The sequence below is a fragment of the Lissotriton vulgaris genome, chromosome 3_1, assembly GCF_964263255.1.
Source record: "Lissotriton vulgaris chromosome 3_1, aLisVul1.2, whole genome shotgun sequence".
In the NCBI taxonomy this organism is placed as follows: Eukaryota; Metazoa; Chordata; class Amphibia; order Caudata; family Salamandridae; genus Lissotriton; species Lissotriton vulgaris.
Window position 1 is genome coordinate 2,133,738,020 of NC_141689.1, and position 22,186 is coordinate 2,133,760,205.

Below are 22,186 nucleotides of genomic sequence, written 5' to 3' on the forward strand. Positions count from 1 at the left end.
AGACTTCTGGATGTGCGCTGTACAAAACCTTCTGCCATATTTGATTTATTAAACTATATTGTTATCCAAGTACAATAGGAACCCAGGCCATTCAAAGGGTGCAGAAAACAAATGACTTGCCTCTTGGTCTACTATTGGCATTGTTGTCAGGCTGGGGCAGAGAATAAATGCTTCTAAATTCCCGTTTGAAAACAATAACTTTACAACAAACAAATACTTCTCAATGCACTGATATCATATGATGTACTAAGGTGAAACAGTTCTGCATATTAATTAAATACACTTTTTTTTAAAGAGAATTAATCATATTTTACTTTTACTCCAAGATGTTTTAACAAGCATTGGCATAGCCAATAGGTCTCGCTTTTGGGACCTTATAAGTATTTAGTTATGCAGCACAATATTCTTGGTGCAGCAACATCAACCGTTGCATGGCTAAACACTTATAAGGTCCCAAAGGCGAGACCTATTGGCTATGCCAAGGACAACACTGACAATGGAGGTTGGGAGGGAGTTGCAGGGGACATAAATGGACAGTAGAGGGTGGGTGAGACGGGTTGGGAAAGTAAACAGACAGCGGGCAGTGGGCATAAGGCTTTTGGAGAAGAAAGAGGACAATGGAGGGTAGGCGCAACTGGACAGTCCTGGGGCAGCAAGCTGAGAATGGAAGCTAGGCTGGAGAAGCAAGCTAAAAACGGAAGTTGGGCGAGCAGATCTGGGGAAGCAAGTCGACAATGGAGGCAGGAGGAGATACACATGGACAATGAAAGTCGGGTGGGAGGGGATATGGAATACGGACAAAAAAGGGCAAGAGGGGCTAGGGAATCAAACAGACTTTAGAGGTGAGGCAGATGAGGCTAGGGAAGCAAACGGACAATGGAGGGTTAGTGGGCAGGGTTGAGGACAAAGGCGCTGTTGGAAAAACAAGAATTGCAAGGGAAGGTGGGAGGTTGGAGGGAAGGAAGGAAGCAAGAATGGCACTTGGGACAGAGGGAGAAATAGTAACATGGAAGGAGGTGGAGTATGGAATACAAATGCACTCTTGTATAATGCTTAAACAAAACAAAATAGCACCATAGCACCTGAGAAATGACCTATGGATGAGCTCAAGTAATGTGTCCATGTTCCGGGAAGGACCTAACACAAAAAGAAAGAAAGGCTACGGAAGCTAACAATTAAGAAACAAGAAAATGAGTGTGACAATGAGGCCAGCCAAAGGCAAACAATGGACAGGGGCTCTAAGCCCACTGTAAAATGACAACCTGTCTTGCAATTGACAAGCGCCTGTGCTGTTTTATGGGAGACATAAAAAGGGACTTGTCGGATAATGTGCTATTAACTAACAAACCACTGTTCTGAAGAACAAGATTTCTTCTCAATATTCAAGGACTAAATTCTAGAGTGGGGGAAAGATACTGAAAAAGCTCTGATGTAGAATAAAAATGTTTAAAAATGTTTTGCCATTTGATAACTTAGCTGCAGTATAACCGGGCCTCAGGGTCCAGGTTCCCAAGTTGTGGAAAGAAGAGTCCATATCAGAACCACTCATTTTGGACTTGACGGTAAATGTGAAATCAGAATTTTTCTGGCGAGCACGGAAATGACTGACACTCTTTGGTGTTGGAGCAAATAATATCTGATTTGTGAATTTACTCACTAGACTTACACCGCAAAGCTATTTTTATACTTCACCTGGACAAACATTAGTGCTTCGAAAAAAACCTCAGTGCTATAAACAACACTATACAAAGCTCCCTGATAAACAGAATATTTGCTTTGAACATACCGATTAGGGGCAAAGCTGTTCCTGTTTCTTGGTGCTTAGCTAAGTACAGAAGAATATCCTACAGAGCGACACAGCAAGGAATTCTATGAGACCTCTCCTCTCCAAAGAGTAACCTGTACCAATTCTAAAGAGCAGTCTCTTCAGCAGTCTTGGCAGTCTTATAAAACAAAGATGAAAAACACGCTTAATGCTGCCATCCTAGTTTGTTAACTCAATTATAATATAAGAAATGTACTTTGTGGACTATGCTCTAGACAGAATACATCATTTAGATTTATTCAAACTTAATTTGGGTCTTCTCGATCTCCTTCTGTTGCACCTAACCTCAAGTGTTGCGTTTAATTTTTCAGCATTCTTTTAGAATTGAGGAGTACAAAGACATTTCCGAACACTGTAGATAAGCTAAACTTGATTAACAAATGAACCGAACTTATCTCTCATTTTCTAGTTAGGCAATTAGGTAAACACCATTAACAAAATATGTTTTCATATTTTGGAGTCAATCCAAAAGATGTCCATCATGAGCTGTGCACGGTAAGCGACTGGGATTCCCTTCAGTAGCCATCCTTTGAACAACCTTTGACGTTCTGCCTCCTCTGCTTCAAGCTTGTTCTTCAAATGAAAGGTTCGGCTGTGTAAAACATTCACAAAGTTAATCTGAGCCAAAAGTCTACTTTTACGACTGTTGGTATTCACAGAGGTCATTTACGAGTCATATCTGTACGTCTGCAGACGGGCCAGAATCTCCCCAGTCGGGCCGGAATCTCCACACTCGGGCCGTACTCTAAGCACCGGAGCTGGAGAGTACGGCTACGGTGCGGAGAGTACAGCCCAGGTGCGCAGAGTACGGCCTGACTGCAGATGTAAAGATACAACTAGTAAATGTCCTCTGTGAATACCAAAAGTCTTAAAGTTAGACTTTTGCCACAGATTAACTTTGTGAATCGGCCCCATAGTGTTTTAAAAAAATAAAAAGAGAGAAAATAGGGAAAAATGATTATAGGAATTGGTCTTAAATAGTATGAGTATTAATGGTTTTATCCTGAACAATGAATTTAATAAATAGGCACGAATTAATATGTTAAACTAGGTTGTTTTTCACTGTGGTTATAAGAATAGTTTTAATATGAAAATGGTATTTTATCAAAGGCAATTAGCACTTATTCTATTCTGCACAAACCGCCATTCAGTGTCACAACATTGCTATTACGTACATTTTAGATGTAATTATATTGTTAGTGTTAGAATGTCCATGAATAGTAAGATGTAGATATGAGCCTTCCTCACTAGCTTCGAATTAGGAAAAGGTATTTAGATGATATTCATAGTTGGTGCTTTATAGCTGTGGATCATTATTACAAAACATTTGATCTAGGTTAACAATTTCTTAATCTGACATTAACCTTGGGGGTTTTAATCGGACTGAAGATGGTTTTGATGATGATATTTATTGAAGATGCTCTATTTGATGACTATATTGTGTTATATAGCAAGTTTTAGGTAACTAAACAATAAAGTTTACTTACTTAAGTAAACAAGCATATTAAGCACATTTTGCACACTACTTGTCAAAATCAGGCATGTTCTATGTTACGATAAACATGAAACAGTCCTAAAACCGAGCAACATTGTTCTTATGAGCAAAACTGTTCTTATTTGAAAGGCCCTGACACCAACTGACCATGTCAGCACTATATAAAACATCTAATAAATAAGGTCACACACTCGCAATACACTAACAATACAGTACAATACAATATTTTATTCGATTCAGACCTCTACTGAGAACAACAAATACATACACATGAACTCATCCTTGCTAAAATACAATCATAAAACTTTTAAAATTCATTATAAAAATAGAACAATAAAAATGCTTTAAAATCCACCTGTGCAACATTATATTGGATAAAAATGTTACCATTATGTGCTCTATTATAGAACAATTTTCCAAAAACTTTTAAAGAATTTAAACACGTTATGACAAACTAATTCATTGACTGGAGAGTTATACAGCATAATTAAGTCATGAGCTAGAGTCGCTTTATGCTTTAATTGGATAGGTTTTATAAATCGTCAGAGCCTCTACCATTCTTGGTGTTGGACAAATTAGTAAAACATGAAATAAATCTTGTTGTCCTCCTTTACACAATTGACCTATACCTTTATTGTTATTTATACCGTCCCAACTGGCTAGGTATGTTGCTAATGGAAGTATTCCCATCCTTAAATGAAGAATACAACTTCTTACCACATGTTCTAATTGAAATTGTAAATAGGGCGCATGGGTTTTAAAATCTACGCCTTCAGCGAACGCTTTATACTGTTTTAGCTGAATGCAATATTCTTTGCCATTTTCTTAACTGATTCTAGGAGTCAGACGTTTTAAAAAGAGCTTCAAATGTGCTGGGGACCACTCCTGTAAAAGTGCTACAGTGCACTGAGAAACCTCAACAGCCTTTGACAAATTCCTATTAAAAGTATACCAAGATGCTTTCTCTCTGAAAGTCTCCAATTTTAAGGGATACCTTAAAGTGTCTGGTGCTGCGTGTAATAGATTATATGCCCACCTTATGATGTTAGAAATTATTCAAGCAAAGATTCCCGTTAGAGATAATTCTAGACAAAGAGCTTGAACTGGTACAGACTGAGATACCTTTACTAATTTTCGAAGTATGATTCCCTCCTTTACCTTTATAGATTGCCATGTTTTAATTTGTGGGAATTCCATAGCATATGATAGAATCGGTGGAATTTTCATACTATAAACCTCCAACACAGCTTTAAAGTGTCTATTACCCGTAGTGCGATACAGTCTCTTTAAAGCCCCTACATGAGATTCTGCCTTATGACTTAAATGTTGAAGTTGGGCTGTACCTTGTAGATTATTCGTGAAAATACAGCCCAGATACACATACTCTTCTACTGTCTCAATTGGTTTACCTACCACTGAAAGGAAGAGCTTTTGTTTTCGTAATATTTGGCAGCAGAACATTTTCAGTTGCATATTGGTTTCATTCGTTCAGGTTACTTTGCAGTCCTATTGGGGTACGATCAAATATAACTATATCATCTGCATACATTAAACAATGTAAGTCAACTTGTGCCAATTTCGTAGGGTAGTTTTTGATTTGGGAGAAACGCCCTGGTAGATCACTAATGTAGATAGAGAATGATAAGAGAGCTAGTAAGCATCCCTGTTTCAACCCATTCTTCGTGGGGAATTCTTCAGTTAGGCCTTTTTCACTCCCCATTTGGACTCAACACCATGTTGCCATATGAAGGGAGATTATAATTGTTAAAAGATCTGCAGGAATTCCCAAATTCTCCATTTTTCTCCATAAAATCAGTCTATCTACACTGTCAAAAGCAGTTGAAAAATCTATAAAAGCACAATATAAAATGTGAGCATTTGACGTAACATATTTGTCAAGGACTGTTTGAAACACAGCAATGTTATCCAGTGTAGAGTGCTTTGATCGAAACCCAGCCTGGAACATAGGAATGCAAATGCTACTTACCAGTATGCATCTGTTCTTGGCATGTAGGGCTGCTGACATTCATATCTGTGCATAGATCGACGCCTAGTGTTGGGTCCGGATGATTGCACATTGTTGTCCTGGAAGAGTCTTCGAAGTATCACGAGATAGGTGGCTCCTCCCCTGGACTACAGTGCGCATGGGCATCGCCTCCATCCCCAGATTGTTTTTAGCCATTGGCAGAGATGGAGTGAAGTATGTGAGTGATGCCCATGCTAAGAGCATATAAATATATGTAAATGAATGCTGCAGCTGCTACAGGCGCCGGGGAGGAGGGCGGGCGATATGAATGTCAGCAGCCCTACATGCCAAGAACAGATGCATACTGGTAAGTAGCATTTGCAGTTCGAGGCATGTGGGCTGCTGAATTCATATCTGTGCATAGAATACATAGCAGTCCCTCCATTAGCGGCGGCCGCCCGTGCCAGCTGTAGCCGTTTGAAAAAGCGTTTTGAGAACAGCCTGGCCAACAGCTGCCTGCTGTTTAGAGTGCACATCTACACAATAATGCTTTGTGAAAGTATGTGTGGTTGACCAAGTAGCTGCTCTGCAAATATCTTCTAAGGGAATGTTACCTAGGAAAGCCATAGAGGCCCCCAACTTACTAGTGGAGTGGGCTCTTGGTGGAATTGTGAGAGTGCGTTTAGCTTTAGCGTAACAGATCTGAATGCATTTCACTATCCACCTAGCGATCCCAGCTTTGGAGATAGCGTTTCCCTTGTGGTGTGCGGCAAAAGCAACGAAGAGTTGCTTGGTTTTGCGAAAAACCTTTGTCCTGTCCACATAGTACATCAAGGCTCTCTTAACGTCAAGGGTGTGGAGCATCCGCTCCGCCAGCGTCTCTGGGTTCTGGAAAAACACTGGCAACTCAATTGTCTGGTTTATATGGAATTGAGATACAACCTTGGGTAAGAATTTAGGGTTAGTGCGGAGCACAACCCTGTTAGCGTGTACCTGGAAGAAAGGTTCTTGGATGGTGAGCGCCTGCAGCTCGCTAACCCTCCGTAGCGATGTGATTGCTACTAAGAACGCAACCTTCCAAGTTAGGAACTGAAGCTCACAAGAGTGCAGTGGCTCGAAGGGAGGACCCATCAGTCTTGTAAGAACCACATTGAGGTTCCATTCTGGAGCTGGTGGTGTCCTTGGTGGAATGACTCTCTTGAGTCCTTCCAAAAAAGCCTTGATCGCAGGGACCTTAAAGAGCGACAGGTGTTGCCTATTCTGGAGGTATGCTGCCATAGCAGACAGGTGAATGCGGATGGAAGAGTACGCCAAATTGCATTGATACAGGTGGAACAGGTAACAAATGATGTTTTGAATGGAAGCATCTAACGGGTCAATATTGTGGTTAACACAGTAGATGACAAACCTCTTCCATTTAGCCGCATAACAAGCTCTAGTAGTGGGCTTTCTTGCCTCTCGAATGATGTCCATGCAATCGGGAGGAAGATTGAGGTAGCCAAACTCTAGGACTTCAGGAGCCAGATCGCCAGGTTGAGCTGTTGCGGATCTGGGTGCTGAATGTCGCCATGGCTCTGCGTCAGAAGGCTGGGGGCGAGATGAAGCCTCTGATGCGGTACCACGGAGAGTTCCAGAAACGTGGTGTACCATGGTTGGCGAGCCCACGTTGGAGCAACCAGGATGAGAGTCATCGAGTGCTGCCTGAGCTTGCGTGCCACCAGCGGTATCAGAGGTGCTGGGGGAAAAGCGTACGCAAATCTGCCTGACCAGTTCATCCACATCGCATTGCCCTGTGATTGCGGGTGTGGGAACCTGGCGGCGAAGCTTTGGCATTTTGCGTTCTCTTGCGTGGCGAACAGGTCTATCTCTGGATGACCCCACTTTTGGAAGTACGGTTGGAGTACTGATGGATGTATCTCCCACTCGTGCATTTGATGGCTGTGCCTGCTGAGCAGATCCGCCATCTGATTGTCCTTGCCCGGGAGATGCTCTGCCATGAGGAAGATGTTCCTCTGAATGGCCCACTTCCACATGCTCTGAGCCAGATGAGACAGCTGTGGAGAGTGTGTGCCTCCCTGTTTCTGGATGTAGTACATGGCCGTCATGTTGTCCGTCCGGATCAACACGACCTTGTTGCACAGATGTACTTTGAACGCCTTTAAGGCCATGAAGACTGCCATCAGTTCCAACACATTGATGTGCATCTTCCTTTGCTGTAGTGTCCATAGTCCCTGCACCGTGTATTGGAGTACATGCGCTCCCCACCCCTGGAGGGAGGCGTCCGTCGTCAGGATAATCTGTGGCACAGGCTCCTGGAACGGTCGGCCCTTGCAAAGGTTTTGTGGATTCCACCAATGCAGAGAGTTGTACGCCCGACCGCTCACCAACACTAGGTCTGTCAGTTGCCCATGAGCCGGAGTCCACTGACGTGCCAAGCACTCCTGAAGCGGACGCATATGTAGTCTCGCGTGCGGGACGATGGAGATGCAGGAGGCCATCATGCCTATCAACTGCATGAACACCTTCGCTGGAAGCGAGTGCTGAGGTCTGAATCGTTGGATCAGAGTCTGGATGCTGGCGATTCTCACTGAATTTGGCTGCGCAGTGGCTGCCAGCGTGTCTATCGTCGCGCCCAGATACTGCCGTACGTGGGCGGGCTGGAGATGAGATTTTGGATAGTTCAGCGAGAATCCCAGATCGTGCAGGAGATGAATAGTGCGTGACACATGGTCTGCGCACTGCTGTTCTGTCTTTGCCTGAATGAGCCAGTCGTCCAGATAAGGATAGACGTGGACGTTTTGTCGTCGCGGATGCGCCGCCACAGTCGCCAGGCACTTGGTAAAGACTCTTGGCGCTGTGGTGACCCCGAACGGCAGAACCCTGAACTGGTAGTGCTGGTCTAGGATTGTGAATCTGAGATACTTCCTGTGGGAAGGATGCAGTGGGATATGAAAATATGCATCTTTCAGATCCAGCGTAGCCAGGAAGTCCCCCTGCTGAAGCAGAGGGAGTACTTGCTGTAACGTGAGCATATGGAAGTGCTCCGAGAGAATGTACCAGTTGAGGGGCCTGAGGTCCAGGATGGGCCTGAGGGATCCGTCCTTTTTGGGGATTAGAAAATACAGGGAGTAAACGCCTGTACCCCTTTCCTGCAACGGGACGAGCTCTATTGCCCCTTTTTGCAGCATGACTAGGACTTCCTGCTGCAATAAGGTCAAGTGCTCGCCGGACATAGGACGGCTTCTTGGGGGTATGTTTGGTGGAATGGAAGTAAGTTCCAGACAGTAACCGTACTGGATAAGAGACTTGACCCACCTGTCCGTGGTGATGGATTTCCACGCGGGCAGGAACTGCTGGAGTCTCCCCCCGACCGGTGTTGTATGGTCGGGGGGCAGTGACAAGACGTCACTGTTTGTTGGCGGTGGTGGACCTGGAGCTGTTGTTTCCACGTCCCCTGCCCTTGACGTTATTGCCTCTGTAGCCACCTCTACTCTTGTTGTTGTATGAGGTTGGAGTGTTACTTTTGTAATACTGGGTGGACTGCGATGCCTGACCCCTTGAGGTGCCTCTGGACGTGGAGCGACGAAAGGAACCGCTCCGAAACTGCTGAGACTGGAGGGCCCCCATAGACTTGGCAGTGTCAGTATCTTTTTTCATCTTTTCCAGCGTCGCATCCACCTCAGGGCCAAACAGGTGGTCAGGATTAACTGATTGGTTCAGTATTGTTGTTTGAATATCGGGCTTGAACCCTGAAATTCTAAGCCAAGCATGCCGTCTAAGCAACACACTGGTGTTGATTGCCCTGGAGGCTGTATCGGCCACATCCAGCGCACATTTTATGGATGCGTTTGTAATGAGCTTTCCCTCCTGAATCAGCATTTCTCCTGCCTCCTTGTACTGGTCAGGCAAGTGTTGCAGTAGTGATTCTAAGGTGTCATAATGAGCCCTATCATAGCGTGCAAGTAGGGCCTGTGTGTTTGAGATTCTCCAAATGTTAGCTGCCTGTGCAGCAATTCGTTTCCCAGAGGCCTCGAAGATTTTGGACTCTTTGTCTGGGGGAGGAGCATCACCAGTGGTTTGCGAGTTCGCCCTCTTCCGAGCGTTAGATACAACCAACGAGTCCAGAGGCAAGTGTCCCTTGATGTATGTTGGATCCGAGGGCGCTGCCTTATATTTTCTGTCAATGCGAGGGTTGATGACACGCGCCCGGGTGGGCTCCTTGAAGACCTCCGTTGCGTGTTTGAGCACCCCCTTAAGCATTGGTAGTGTTTTGACTGATTTTTCGGCTACTGAGAAAGTGTCAAATAAAAAGTCCACATCCACAGGGTCTGAGTGCAGCTCGACATCGTGGTTAGCCGCAGCTCTCTCGAGTAGAGCGCTGAAGGCCGCCGAGTCCTCCGTCGGTGAGGTCTTTGCCGCAAATAGCTGCGGTTCCTGACCCGATTGCGGGTCGTCGGGGTCAGCTCCGGCAGACCAAGGTCCATGTTCCTCCTCTGGATCCGAGTACGCCGGATAGTTGTACTCGTCCCCCTCCTCATCTTCACCTTCCCCCGCATTAGAACACGTTGGAGAACGTTCCACATGTGTGGGAGATGAAGGCTCCATAGGGTCTGAAGCACCCGTCGAGTCCTTCTTGTTCTTAAGAGGAATCCGAAAATGCTCTAGCACCGGTTCCGTGGTGATTTTTCTTTTGAGGAGGGACAATTTCCCAGTATTGGCGTCGATGAAGACCTCTCGGCGCTCTTCCTCTGCGAGTGGCTGGAGCCGAGGCTTCGACACCGCCAACGCTGCCTTGGACGTCGATGTCTCTTTCGAGGGCACGTCCGCCCCCTGCTTCGGAGCGAAGGCCTTCGGCGCCGATTTTGGCGGCAGGGTGTAGCGAATAGGCGTCTGCGCCTTCGCCGGCTTCGATGCGGGCTTCGGCTTCACTCCCTCCGGCTCGGGAACCTCAGCGCTTCGAATCCGTTGGAGGGATTCAACCACCTTCTTCGCCAATGTCGGAGAGGGCTTGACTTGCTTGTGCGCTCCCCTTGAGTCGGGAGCTGAGTCTGCCGGGGTCAGCGTCTTCGGAGTCGAAACCGTGCCATCCTTGGTTCCGACGGTCGGAGCCGGTACAGCCGGAGCCTTGGAATCGCCTTGGCGCTTCTTCGGAGGCTTTTTTGTGTCGTCGACCCCGACCATCTTCGGCGCCGACGCAGCCGCGTCGGCCACCTTTGCCTTCGGCGCCGACCCCGAGGCCTTGGGGTCGGCCATCTTGGCGTGGCTCTTCGAGTCGGCCATCTTGATTGTCTTAGGTGTTGACACCTCCTGAGCCCTCTGCACCACCAGTGGAGCTTTCACTTTCGGTTTCGAAACCGACTGCGTGGATCCCGATGGCTTCACTTTCGTTTTCTTCAACGGGAGTGGCTCATCCGAAATGTCCGTGGCCGGGCCGAGAGGCGGGGCAGTTGGACTAATAGCAAGGTCTTGGGTAAGGCCCGAAGGCGATCCCTCGACCTGGGCCGTATGTTGGGGATTGACCCCTGAGTCAGTTTGGGGGTGCTCTTCCTCCGAGCTATCCCCCACGGTGGCAATGGCCTCATCGTCGTCCCCTACCTCGTCGCCAGCTTCATAAAAGTCCTCATCCTCTGCGCCGTCGTTCTCTTCCTCCGACGCAGGGTTAGAGTCCGAAACCTCAAAACCTTCAAAGATGTTGTCCGGCAGGGTCGCAGGGGGCGCCGCCAACTGGGCCTGGAGCCGAGCGGCCCGACGATGCTTTAGGGTCTTCTTGCACCGGAACTTTGAGCAGGCCATACACCTGGTCTCGTCATGGTCCGGTGATAAACACTTGTTGCATACAGGGTGCACGTCGAGGAGTGAATACTTGGAAGTGCACACCGGGCACTTCTTGAACAGAGTCCGTTCCATGATGGGAACTTTGAGCGTCGACTAGGCCCGTCCGCGCCGAGAGCACGCGGAGGCCAGAGAGCGTCCGGAGCTGAGAAGATAACCCGAACGAAACAATACCGACGCCCAGCCTATAGACCTTTTGGTCTCAAGTAGAAACGTAAACTACTATCGGTTCCGAAGAGGGAACCGAAACACATCCGAACCCAATGGCGGAAAAAAACAATCTGGGGATGGAGGCGATGCCCATGCGCACTGTAGTCCAGGGGAGGAGCCACCTATCTCGTGATACTTCGAAGACTCTTCCAGGACAACAATGTGCAATCATCCGGACCCAACACTAGGCGGCGATCTATGCACAGATATGAATTCAGCAGCCCACATGCCTCGAACTCACTTTATTCGAAAAAAGCCTAGTCTTTTAAATGTTCCAAGACACAACCTGCGAAAATGTTGCCAGTGGCATCAAGAAGGGCTCTTTGTCTATAGTTGGCTGGATTTATTCTTGAGTCTTTGTTTCAGGAGAGGAACCATTACAGGTCCCTGCCATGATTCCGGTATTTCCCCACTTTGCAGACAGTGGGGATAAAAATGTACTCCAATCATCTGTGTTTTTTTGTATGACTTAAATTGGAATTCTATCCTGGCCCATCGCCGTGGATGCACTGGCTGAGGTTGTAAAAGCTCATATTTGTGCCTCTGAAATTTTCATTGATTCCTGCTCGCATTCGCTGTTCTGCCCATAGTACTGTCTAGGAAGGATCTGATTTTGATGATTCTGTTTATTGAGCCAAAGGGTATGTTTTTCTCAGGCAATACGCTAACATAAGCTGCAGCCTAACTTTAAAAATGCAATAACACTCACACCTTTTAATGAGGGTCACATATGTCACAACCCATGCAGTTTAACCTACTCTTACAGCATAAATAAGACTACATATGCAGCTAGTGCCCTCACCTTGCTCAGCTTACAGTGTAATTTCTTTGAGGGTGTTACCCTTGGGACCCTGTGAAAGGTCACAAGGAGGAAGTGTTTGTACAAGGTCAGGCTCTAGAAGTTGCAAGGAAGAAGATTCTTTTTTATTAACTCATAAGAGCTCATGTTCAATAAGGCCAAAAGCCTGAATACTTTCATAAGACACTGCAAACACACAGCAAGCTTACATTCTAAAGATTCAATCATAGAACTGAGTTACTGACATCAAGACAGAGAGACATGCATATAAGATATTGGAGATGTTATTAAATCCAAATAATGATCTTCCTTTAGTCCATAATTATGCCGCGAAAAAGAAACCACTTACGGGTGACTAGGGTCTGGAGTCCTTATGGATTGACTGATTCCTAATGCTAGCAAAGCCTAGAGAGAACAAAAGGTAAAGTATATCAGTCAGATTCAGATCTCAATAAATGCACTAATCTATTAATGGAAAAGGTCTTGCAGAACTGAGTTTGAATGCACAATCAATAAACAACATATTTTTTAGTATTAAGGGCCCTCCCACCCCCACTGATTCAATGAACAGGGCTTTCTGTAAAACATGGTTGTGAAAATACCTTAATACACATCTGTATATATTACAACACCAGTTTATTTAAAATTGTCTGTAGTTATCGTGGGGTATCGTCCCAGTATCTACATACCTGAAATATTCTTACTCACAACTGTGTGCTTTTGAGAAGAAAAGTATTAGAAAGCACCGAAACGACCTAATTAACAGACATTCACATGGGTGCAGCACTTTTTCTCAAACTAAGAAATAGCCACAAGCTGTATTAAACCGTTGCATAAAAAAAACGAAATATTTTGTTTTAAACCAAACTAATCTTTAATTCCGATTTTTAGAGTTTCCTTTAGTGAGTCCCAGGCCCAAAGTGGGCATCGGAACATTATAAAGCCTGAATTTCTAGCCAGGTTACATCTGTACTCGGAATGTTATAAATTGTTTTCTTCAAAGGAGTAGTTTCGGTTTCGAGGTATTCACAATACCTCTTCCAGAAACCCACAATGCACACGGACACAAATTCCACCTTATCTTGTGTTTTTCCCTATGTGTAAATGTACGAGTGAAGATGTGAAACAGTGAGAGGTCTGTGAACAGTGGCTAGATGTTGTAAGAGACAATATGATATTGATCATTCGCATTACTTGAGCTCAAATCCAGGGAGGCAGAAGGGTGAATGAGAATCTACAGCACTCCAGGCTGCAAACCCATAGTTACAGGTAAGTAAAGTTTTTGGTTTGCATCATGTCTAATAGTAGATCGCAAGGGTTGCGCATTGACTATGAAGCACTGCCTTCCTCCTGAAGCAGTGGCCAGTTAGCAGGAACGGGGACTCATGAAATACTTTTTTTTAAAGATAGTTTGTCAAACTTGAGCCTCTTGTCACACAAGAATATATACACAATATTGTTTTCTAAATGTGTGAATGCTTTACTAAGTAGCAGCTTTACATGTAACAATTAATGAGGCGTTGCATTGGAAGGCAACGGTGGCTCCTTTTTAGGTTGTGAAATCTATTGTATTTAATATACATAAAATGGGCTTACATCCCGCCCTTTTTCATTCGTTCATGTGCTTGCCGCTTACTTTTCCTCTGTTTGTATCGGTTGTGGCATACCATTTCCTGTTGTTCTTTGTGTGTTCTTCTTATCAGCTTCACAACAACCAAATACTCCTTTTCATCTGCATTGGTCGAGCTTCTTTCTTATCTTATTTGTGACCATGTGTGTCAGTACCCCTGCTTGCTTACTTTTCGGCATGCATTTCCTCTCCTTCACCCCTGCCCTCCTCCCCCTCTCCGTGGGGTTATCACCCTTTCCCCGCACTACCGAGAGTCACCCTCCCACCTCACCGTTTCACCCAAACACCCGCAATGCCTTCCTCCCGATCAGAAATACAATTTGCTTGTGATTTATCCAATAAGCACTATTTCGCAAGCTCTACCTATGTTGTCTTGATATATGCATACAATTCTCCGAAAATGTTATGTAATGCTCATACATCTGTAACAAGGCAATATGTGCATGCTGTCGAAGAGATCTGAGAGTAATTACAGCCCTTCGCCTGTGTGTTAACTCTGTTCACGCAGACACTCGTCACGCTGTTCCGAGCTAGGTGTAATCAAGCCTCAGTAGTGCAAAGTGAGCCCGGAGCACGGCGGAATGGTCGCCGTTGTTTCATCCAAACCCCCAACCCACCTTTCTCCTGATCAGAATAACAATTTGCTTGTGGTTTATTCAATCATCACTATTTCCGCTTGTTCTAACAATGCTACATCGATAAGATGCTTACAATTCTCCAACAAGCATTTACAATGCAATAGGTCTCGCAGTGACAATGTTTAGAGCTATTAGTATTGTAAATGATATACTTTTTTATAATGTTGTTCTTTTCTAAAAAGTACACAGTATATATTAGCAATTGTGCACCATCAGAATTTAGATGAATTAGTGCCTGATAAGTGAAAGTAAAGCGATAGGGAGCCAGCGATGTGGAGACTGACAGTGCGCGGTGACAGAGAGGCAGGTAGGTACGCGTGTGTGTGTGGGGGGGGGGGGGGGGGGGGGTCCTCGATGGGGAGAAAGGTAATAACGTGAAGAAAGTGTGACCAGAGGGAGATCACAGGAGATTGTGTTTGTAGGTGGTGTGGAGTGATGTAGATAAAGAGAGGGGGTACGGATGTGCACCGGTAGAGAGCTGTGATGTGCGGTTGGAGGGAGGTGGTGAAGAGCGAGGCGGGGTGAGGGCTGAGTGGGAGGCCGAGGGTAAGGGCGAATGGAGGCAGCTGGAGAGAAAGTATCGTAGTGCCGATGGAGAGGAGGGAAACTAGATGGGCAAAGAGAGAGAAGAACAGTGGAGGGAGGAGAGCTAAGGTGAGGGTAACTGGTGCTGCAGGAGTGGAGGGGGAGCTGGTAGAGATGAGGGGCTTCAGGTGGAGGAGGGTTCCTGGTGGAGTAGAGGATGTGCCTGTTTCGTGGCAGAAGGGAACAGGTGGGGGTGGAGGGTGCAGGTGGAGAAGAGGGGCTTCAGACGGAGCAGCGTTACAGGTGGAGTAGAGGGGATTCACTTGTTGGGAGGCAGAAGGAAGAAGGTGGAGAGAAGGGGGGGTGCAGTGTGCAGGTGGAGTGATAGAGCGGTAGAGTGTGCAGGAGTAGGGGAGAGTGCCGGTGGGTGGGAACAGGTCAATTAGGGGGAGAGCCGGAGTAGAGGCTAGGGCAGACGTTGAGAAGTGGGAAGGTACAGGTGGAAGGGGTTGTTTGGGTGGAGCAGGTATACGGGTGAAGTAGACAAATGTGCTGGTGAGTAGACTCAGGTGGAGCGGGGGTGCGCATGGAGTAGAGAGAGTACAGGGTGAGGAACGTAGGCAAATAGGTGGAGGGCGGATATGGAGCAGACACAGGTGGAGGAGTGACCAGATCAAGCTAAAGTAAAGGTAGTGGTAAAGTGAAGGAAGCTGTGCAGGAGAAGAGTGAGGGTGGCACGGGTGTGTATGTGTGTGTGGGTATGCACAGACAGCATGTAACTGACGGGCCAAAGTAACATCTAGCAAAAGGATGGACATCAGAACAAGCATACTGTAGCTGGATGACCATTGCAGTTAAGATAAAATACGTTAAGCCAGGATGATAAATGTAAGTCAATTCATTTAGACATTTGCTACAATCATAAAAACGGATAAGAACTAGGATTATAAAGTCCATGGCATCGCCGAAAGAATTCTCACAAAGCTAAAAACTAACACATGCAACAACATCAAAGCAAGCACAATGTATAAATAGCGCGTCACAACCCACGCAGTACGCGCACAATTAAAATGTACAGACAACTCTCGCAGACATGTGGGATGGGAAACGCAAACAGCGTGAACATGTAGGTGGCCAAACTAAGAGTATGTGCAGGAAGGAGCACCATGACGATCCTGCATGAGACATGCTGAGCAGCCCTTGCATGCAGTCAAGAAAGGGAGGAGACAGTCAAATGCAGGGTAAGCATGTGCAGGGAGATCACAGATCCGTCATATTTTCAAGGGGAACATTTGTAAACACAACATAGTAATTCCAGGTTAACACCAAGCATTGGAAGAGAACAGAGACCAGCCCTGCCACGTCGGATCACGCAGGACGACACAGGTCATTCTTAACAGGTGTGTATTGCACATTGGGAATAACACAGCTTGCCAAGGGGGCATAAATGAACAACATACTAGGCCATCGCGTGGGGGCACAACTTGCCTCCCCCTTTAAAAGTATGACGGCGAGTTTCAGCCATGTGGGAATCACCACAGCAGCCTATCCCCTGCTGTCAGACGCCAGCACGTGCATGAGAGGTAGAAGGAGGCACATTTGCAGCCTCGTTGGGCTGTGTATGAGGTTCACAGTTCGCTCTTTCCCAGCAGCATCCGTAGACTTGGCAAGCCCGATTCTACTTTTAAAGCACCATTGCCCAGCAGTCGGAACTCTCCTGACTAGAGATGTTCGTATTTTAAATAAAGATTGGAAAAGCCTTTTCTCGTTTCCAAGTACGATTTAAACCGCAGCAGGGCAGAAACAAAAACTCCTCCCTTTCAGGCAGGCCTGCTGTTCTCTCCCTCAGCCAGGACGCAGGCGGCGCCAGGGGAGCCCTGCTCGCGGTGCATGCTGGGAAGCTGGGAGTCCTGTTTTCCGGAGGTGATGCTTTTAAAGCACCATTGCCCAGCAGTCGGACCTCTCCTGTCTAGAGATGTTCGTATTTTAAATAAAGATTGGAAAAGCCCTTCCTCGTTTCCAAGAACGATTTAAACCGCAGCAGGGCAGAAACAAAAACTCCTCCCCCTCAGGCAGGCCTGCTGTTCTCTCCCTCAGCCAGGACGCAGGCGGCGCCAGGGGAGCCCTGCTCGTGGTGCATGCTGGGAAGTTGGGAGTCCCGTTTTCCGGAGGTGATGCAGGGAGAGCCGGTGTACTATCAATAGACCCACCCCATCAAGAGGAGCCCGATTCCCAGCAACAGCCCGGTGAGTGGGAGGGAATGGGAGGGGAGGGGTGTACGCTCGTGTGTCTGTGTGCGCTGGTGTGTGTGTGTGGGGGGGGAGCCTCTGTGTGTGCGTGTAGGTACGCTAGTGTGTGTGTAGGTGCGGCGGCGGGGTGGGGGGGGGGGGTGTGCCTGTGTAGGCGTGTGTGTCTCTGTGTATGCGTGTGTGTGTGTGTGTCTGCGTGTATGCGCATGCGTGTTTGGAGCTTCCCAGGAGACAGCAGCTGAGCGCGTTCGCGAGCGCGTGGCCCGCTGAGATCGCCTCCTTCAACAGGAAATGCGCGCGGCCGGTACTGTCTCCTGGGAAGCACAGTCAGCAACAAAAGATCTCTGGCGAGACACAGCGCTTACGTGCTGTTTTCGCTACGAGACCTAAAATGGGTGTGTAGCGCTCCGATATCTGTAACAAGGCACAATGTGTTTGCTATTGAAGACATCTGCGGGTTACTGCAGCCCCTCACCCGTGAGCTGCCTCTGTTCACACAGATGCTCTTCACGCTGTTCCTAGCTTGCCGCAATCAAGCCTCTGTAGTGAAAAGTGAGACTGGCACACACCGGAATGCAGAGATCAACACATGGTTCTCCCAAAGTAAACACCACACGAGCAACTGTATGTGCTCTAATCTCGAGGCTGGCGTAGTGCTTGCTTCCAAGCTAAACATCAGTGATTCTCTCCACTTATGGCTAAACCAGTAGAAAAGTATTAGAGCAAAGCTTCTCATATAGTCCTTAATCAGCTTGTCCCCAATTTTAAAAAAATCAACCGAAAGAAGTAAAGATATCTGTGTTATATCTAAATAAAGAATTTCTACACGAAGTAACAAGTGAAAATACCTTTCCAAAATCTATTAACCTTTTTATTTTTGTTTACAGACTGGCAATGTCATTTTCTGTTTTTTTAATGTGATGCCCCACAAGTTTGTTTTCTTTGTTCCATCTTTTTGAAGTGTGCATGTCGTGCATCTCTACATTTCTGCAAGTGTGTCAAACAGAGTGCAAGAAACAATTTATAAAAAGATTGAAGAAAATAATTGTTAAATATATGTTGAAGTGAAACTACAACATTGTGCTCCTTAACATCTTTTATAAACAAAATAAATATGAGAGCTCAGAAGATATAACACATTATTAGTAAATGATGATAATTTTATATGAGTCATCTTCCAGTGGACATTGAATGGCGGGTACTTTTTCTGCCAGCACATTACACACTCACACTTCATTCATCTACATTTCATGATATAGAAATGCCATAAGATTGTGCACCGTGAATCACACACTGATGTCAGCAGCAATAACAGTCTATGAAACTGGTGGTGACAACTAGGGCGACTCAGAAAATTAACTGCAGGAAAAGAAATGGATGATAATAACATAAGTAATGATGGGGGGCCCAGGGCCAGCTGCTGCCACCTCAGAGTTGGCGTAATTATAGGGTTTTCCAAAGTATTTTTGTGTGGAACCAGCCACAAGAAAAAGCCCAAAGGGTGCCTTCGTGTCAATACCTTATGACAGGGTCCTGGGGTGAAAGCAACGGTACCACGTTATTCCCACGGGTAGTTGTAAGCCTGAGCAAATGGGGACTTGCCTAGTAATGCTCCACATCTGCGTGTGACTCAATATTACTGGATCAGGGGTTCAGATAAGAGTGAATCCCAAAGATCCAGCACCAGGCGTTGTGTATACCTGGTGCCTGATGACTAACCAGGGGGCAGTCAGCTAAGGTCATATCATTGCTGGCTGATCTTGTATTGCCCTTGAGTTAACAGATTAGTTTACCTAATAAACCTGCAATAGTTTTCTCAAACAAAACTGATGTGGTCTTAGTTATCTTATTGTGGTATTTCTTTGCATGCATTGGTCTGGCATATTAGGGGTTTATGCACCTGGATTCAGGAAATCTGCGTTATGTGCAGTAGACATCTAGGGCAAAATTTGTTTAGCCCAGGCATACTCTCTCTGTATTCCTTTAATACTCCATCAGGCAATACCTACCTTTAAAATATTGTTGATTGGATGAGGCTGTGTAAAAGCAACTGCTGTTTGGGTTTACAAGTGTATTTGGTCCAGTCAACATAATATATTTCCACTACATATTGCAGGTGTGAGAAAAAAGAAGGTAAGGCAATAGTTAACATAGCAAACATGGAAAGGCAAGATAACTTTAGGCAACAAATGAGGTTTAATTCTCAGGACAATCCTATTGTTGTGTACTTGAATAAATGGTTCCTCAACTGATAAAGCTTGTAATTCACTGATCCTTCGAAGGGAGGTGACTGCCACAAGAAAAGACACTTTACATGATAGGAACTGCAGCGACTCAAAAGGAAGTCCAATTGATCTGTTAAGGTTCGTTGAACGAATATGTATTACCTAGGGCTAATAACCCTTTTTAATCCCTTCAAATGAAGGTTTTAATGATTAGAATATTGAAAATAGATTAGGATCTACAGTTTAGGGGTAAATGGCAACTTAGTCTACATGTTCTCTATCTTACGTTTAGACAAGCTCCGACTTTTGCAAGGGTAAACAGGTAGCAAACAGGGTCATTCCGTGCTAGTGCAGGACTGACCAAAGAATTTTCATTAGGCAGCATAAAATGCTCGAGTTATTGATTTTCTGGTTTCTTATAGTATTTGCATGCATTGCTTAGGAAGCTTTAACTGTCCAAATTGTACACCTGTGGGTGCCAAATGGATAGATTTAGTGTGGGGGCAATTAAAATGGCAATCATAGCTGGTGATACATTTTTTTTTTAATCACATAAGGAATCAACTTTAGAGAGGGTAAAGGAATATGCAAATATACATGACCAGTTCACCCATACGTCATTGCCTAGGGACTGCAGGAGGGGATACCCAGACAAAGTTTTAGCACTTTGTTTTCTCGTATGTGGTGAATAGGTAGATTGATTGCGTACCCAAATGGCGGGAGTAGTGCCGCAGCTCTTGTGGACTTATATCCATTTGTTTGTTTGCTAATGACTCCTGTTTAGAAGATATACGAAACTGTTTGTTAACTTGATGGCGAATGCCTAATGCCAAATCTGTTGTGCAAGTTGTGATACCTGCAGTGAGTGAGTTTCCACCATTCCTGAATGCAATTCATTGCGGTCATACTGTCTGTGTGAATTAGCATCGTTTTGTGACAAATGTGCATCAAGAAAGCCATGAGAGATAACTGGGTCTCTAAAACTTCCAGGATACAGATGTAGAGGAGACCTTGACACTTGGGCTACCAACCATGGACATAGAAGCATAACATGTGAGCTCCCCAACCTTAAAGGCAGACATCCCCTGTTGATGTCGTTTTATGTAGGTCAAGAATCAATCTATTCAGTAACAAGGTCTTAGCATTCCACCACTGCAGTCTGTGCTGAACACTGGGCTACAACAACGAGATATCCTCCTATTCTCCAGCCAGTTCTGACCAGTGTAGTGGGCACATTTGCATCCTGGCATATGGTGTTTTATTATCTTTCTCCGTTCTGTAGAAGAATTTATATATATTACCTACTGGCATTTGCCAGTAGGTAGTTACAGTTAGGATCTATTATCCATAGGAAAATCGTAAAAAAAATTTCCCAATAACTTTGCCGCCGGTTGATGAATCTTCGCGAAATTAACAAAACTCATGGGGTGCTCCGGTCAGCTCCTATCTTAAAAGTTTCGGGGTGATTCGGCAAGCAGGAGCCGAGAAAAAAGGGGGGTCCCAAAACGTGTTTTCTCCATGATAATTCCCATAGGAAACTTCAGACACAACTATAGCCCAAACTGCTGAACAGAATTACACCAAATTTGGCGAAAAAGGTAGCCCTTGGTTCAGAAAGAACTCTTTTTGTTAAATGGTGTAAATCGGTTCAGTAGTTCCTGAGAGATTTGAAAAAGAAAAAAAATATCGATATCTGGGCGGAGCCTAGCCGCACATGTCATCGTGAGATCTGATTGGCTGTCCGCACTTCATCATGGAATTGCTGGCAGACATTTTGGGACCAATATACATGATAGTACCCCATTGAAATGCATTGTAGTGAATTGAAGATTTTGATGGTTACCAAAAGGAGAACTATAAAGGGTAATAACAGACTTTAGTTACATTAGAATTCATTTGTTGACGGTACCATACTAATTTCAGGAATTGTGGTGTGTTCTAAGGTGATTTTACCATGTGAAAAACCTTCTGCTGGGATATAATGAATCATGTTTGAAAGAAAACTATTTTCACATGCTTGTCCCATAGAGTTTTGGAAGGTGCTCCAGAAGTTAAAATGAGAGCATATTTTCTGTAAATTCACATTATCTTTCTCAGACATGTGAGAATGAAGTCTGACATTCTCAGTAAAACATGTACATCCAACAAGGGCAGAGACGGTCAGTTGATTCCTTTGTGTTCTACTGCAGCTTCCCAGAGTGTTCTAAAGAACAACTAGAGCGCTAACAGTCTTACTTATGACAACATTATGGCACACCTGAAGCCATCTTGATTGGAATAAACTGGTAACTCTTAAAACATTTTATTTAAAAAGGAACAAAATGAGGGGGTTCATTTTGTCATAGAACTTATGGTTAGTGCTGCAGAAAGAAAATGTAGGGCATGTTTTAAGTAAGATCTCAAATCCTCTCCTATTTCATTAGAAAATTCTGACATGCAGACTAAAACAATCACTTTCAATACCAGCAGTAGACTTCCAGTTAACTCCCTGGTGAGCAGTAGCTTTACTACAGTGATCTAACGAACAACTAGAGTGCTAACATTCTGAATTTAAGGCAAATGTGTGACACATCTGAATGCCTTCTTTATGGAATCAAATTGAAAAACTGAAAGCATTTCCTACTGAGTAGACTGCAGTAAATGAGGAAATTAGGAAACTCCATAACAAATAAGTCTCCCAAGAAAATAAGAGCACAAATGGAGCACAAATATCACCTACATGTAGCCCACAAATAGCCCAATGACAGAAGTGGGCAAAACACTTTTTATTTTTAGTTTGTCTGCAGTTTTAT

General features: G+C 45.1%; 1 protein-coding gene across 2 annotated transcripts in view; it reads right to left on the reverse strand.

Moving 5' to 3' along the window:
- SLC30A9 (solute carrier family 30 member 9) overlaps positions 1 to 22,186 on the reverse strand; it is a 783,215-nt gene that overhangs the window by 362,698 nt on the left and 398,331 nt on the right. For both annotated transcript variants that reach the window (XM_086962700.1, XM_086962699.1), the window contains exon 10: positions 12,477 to 12,532. In XM_086962700.1, coding sequence (XP_086818826.1) covers positions 12,477 to 12,532 — 56 coding nt within the window. The remainder of the gene's footprint in view (positions 1 to 12,476; positions 12,533 to 22,186) is intronic.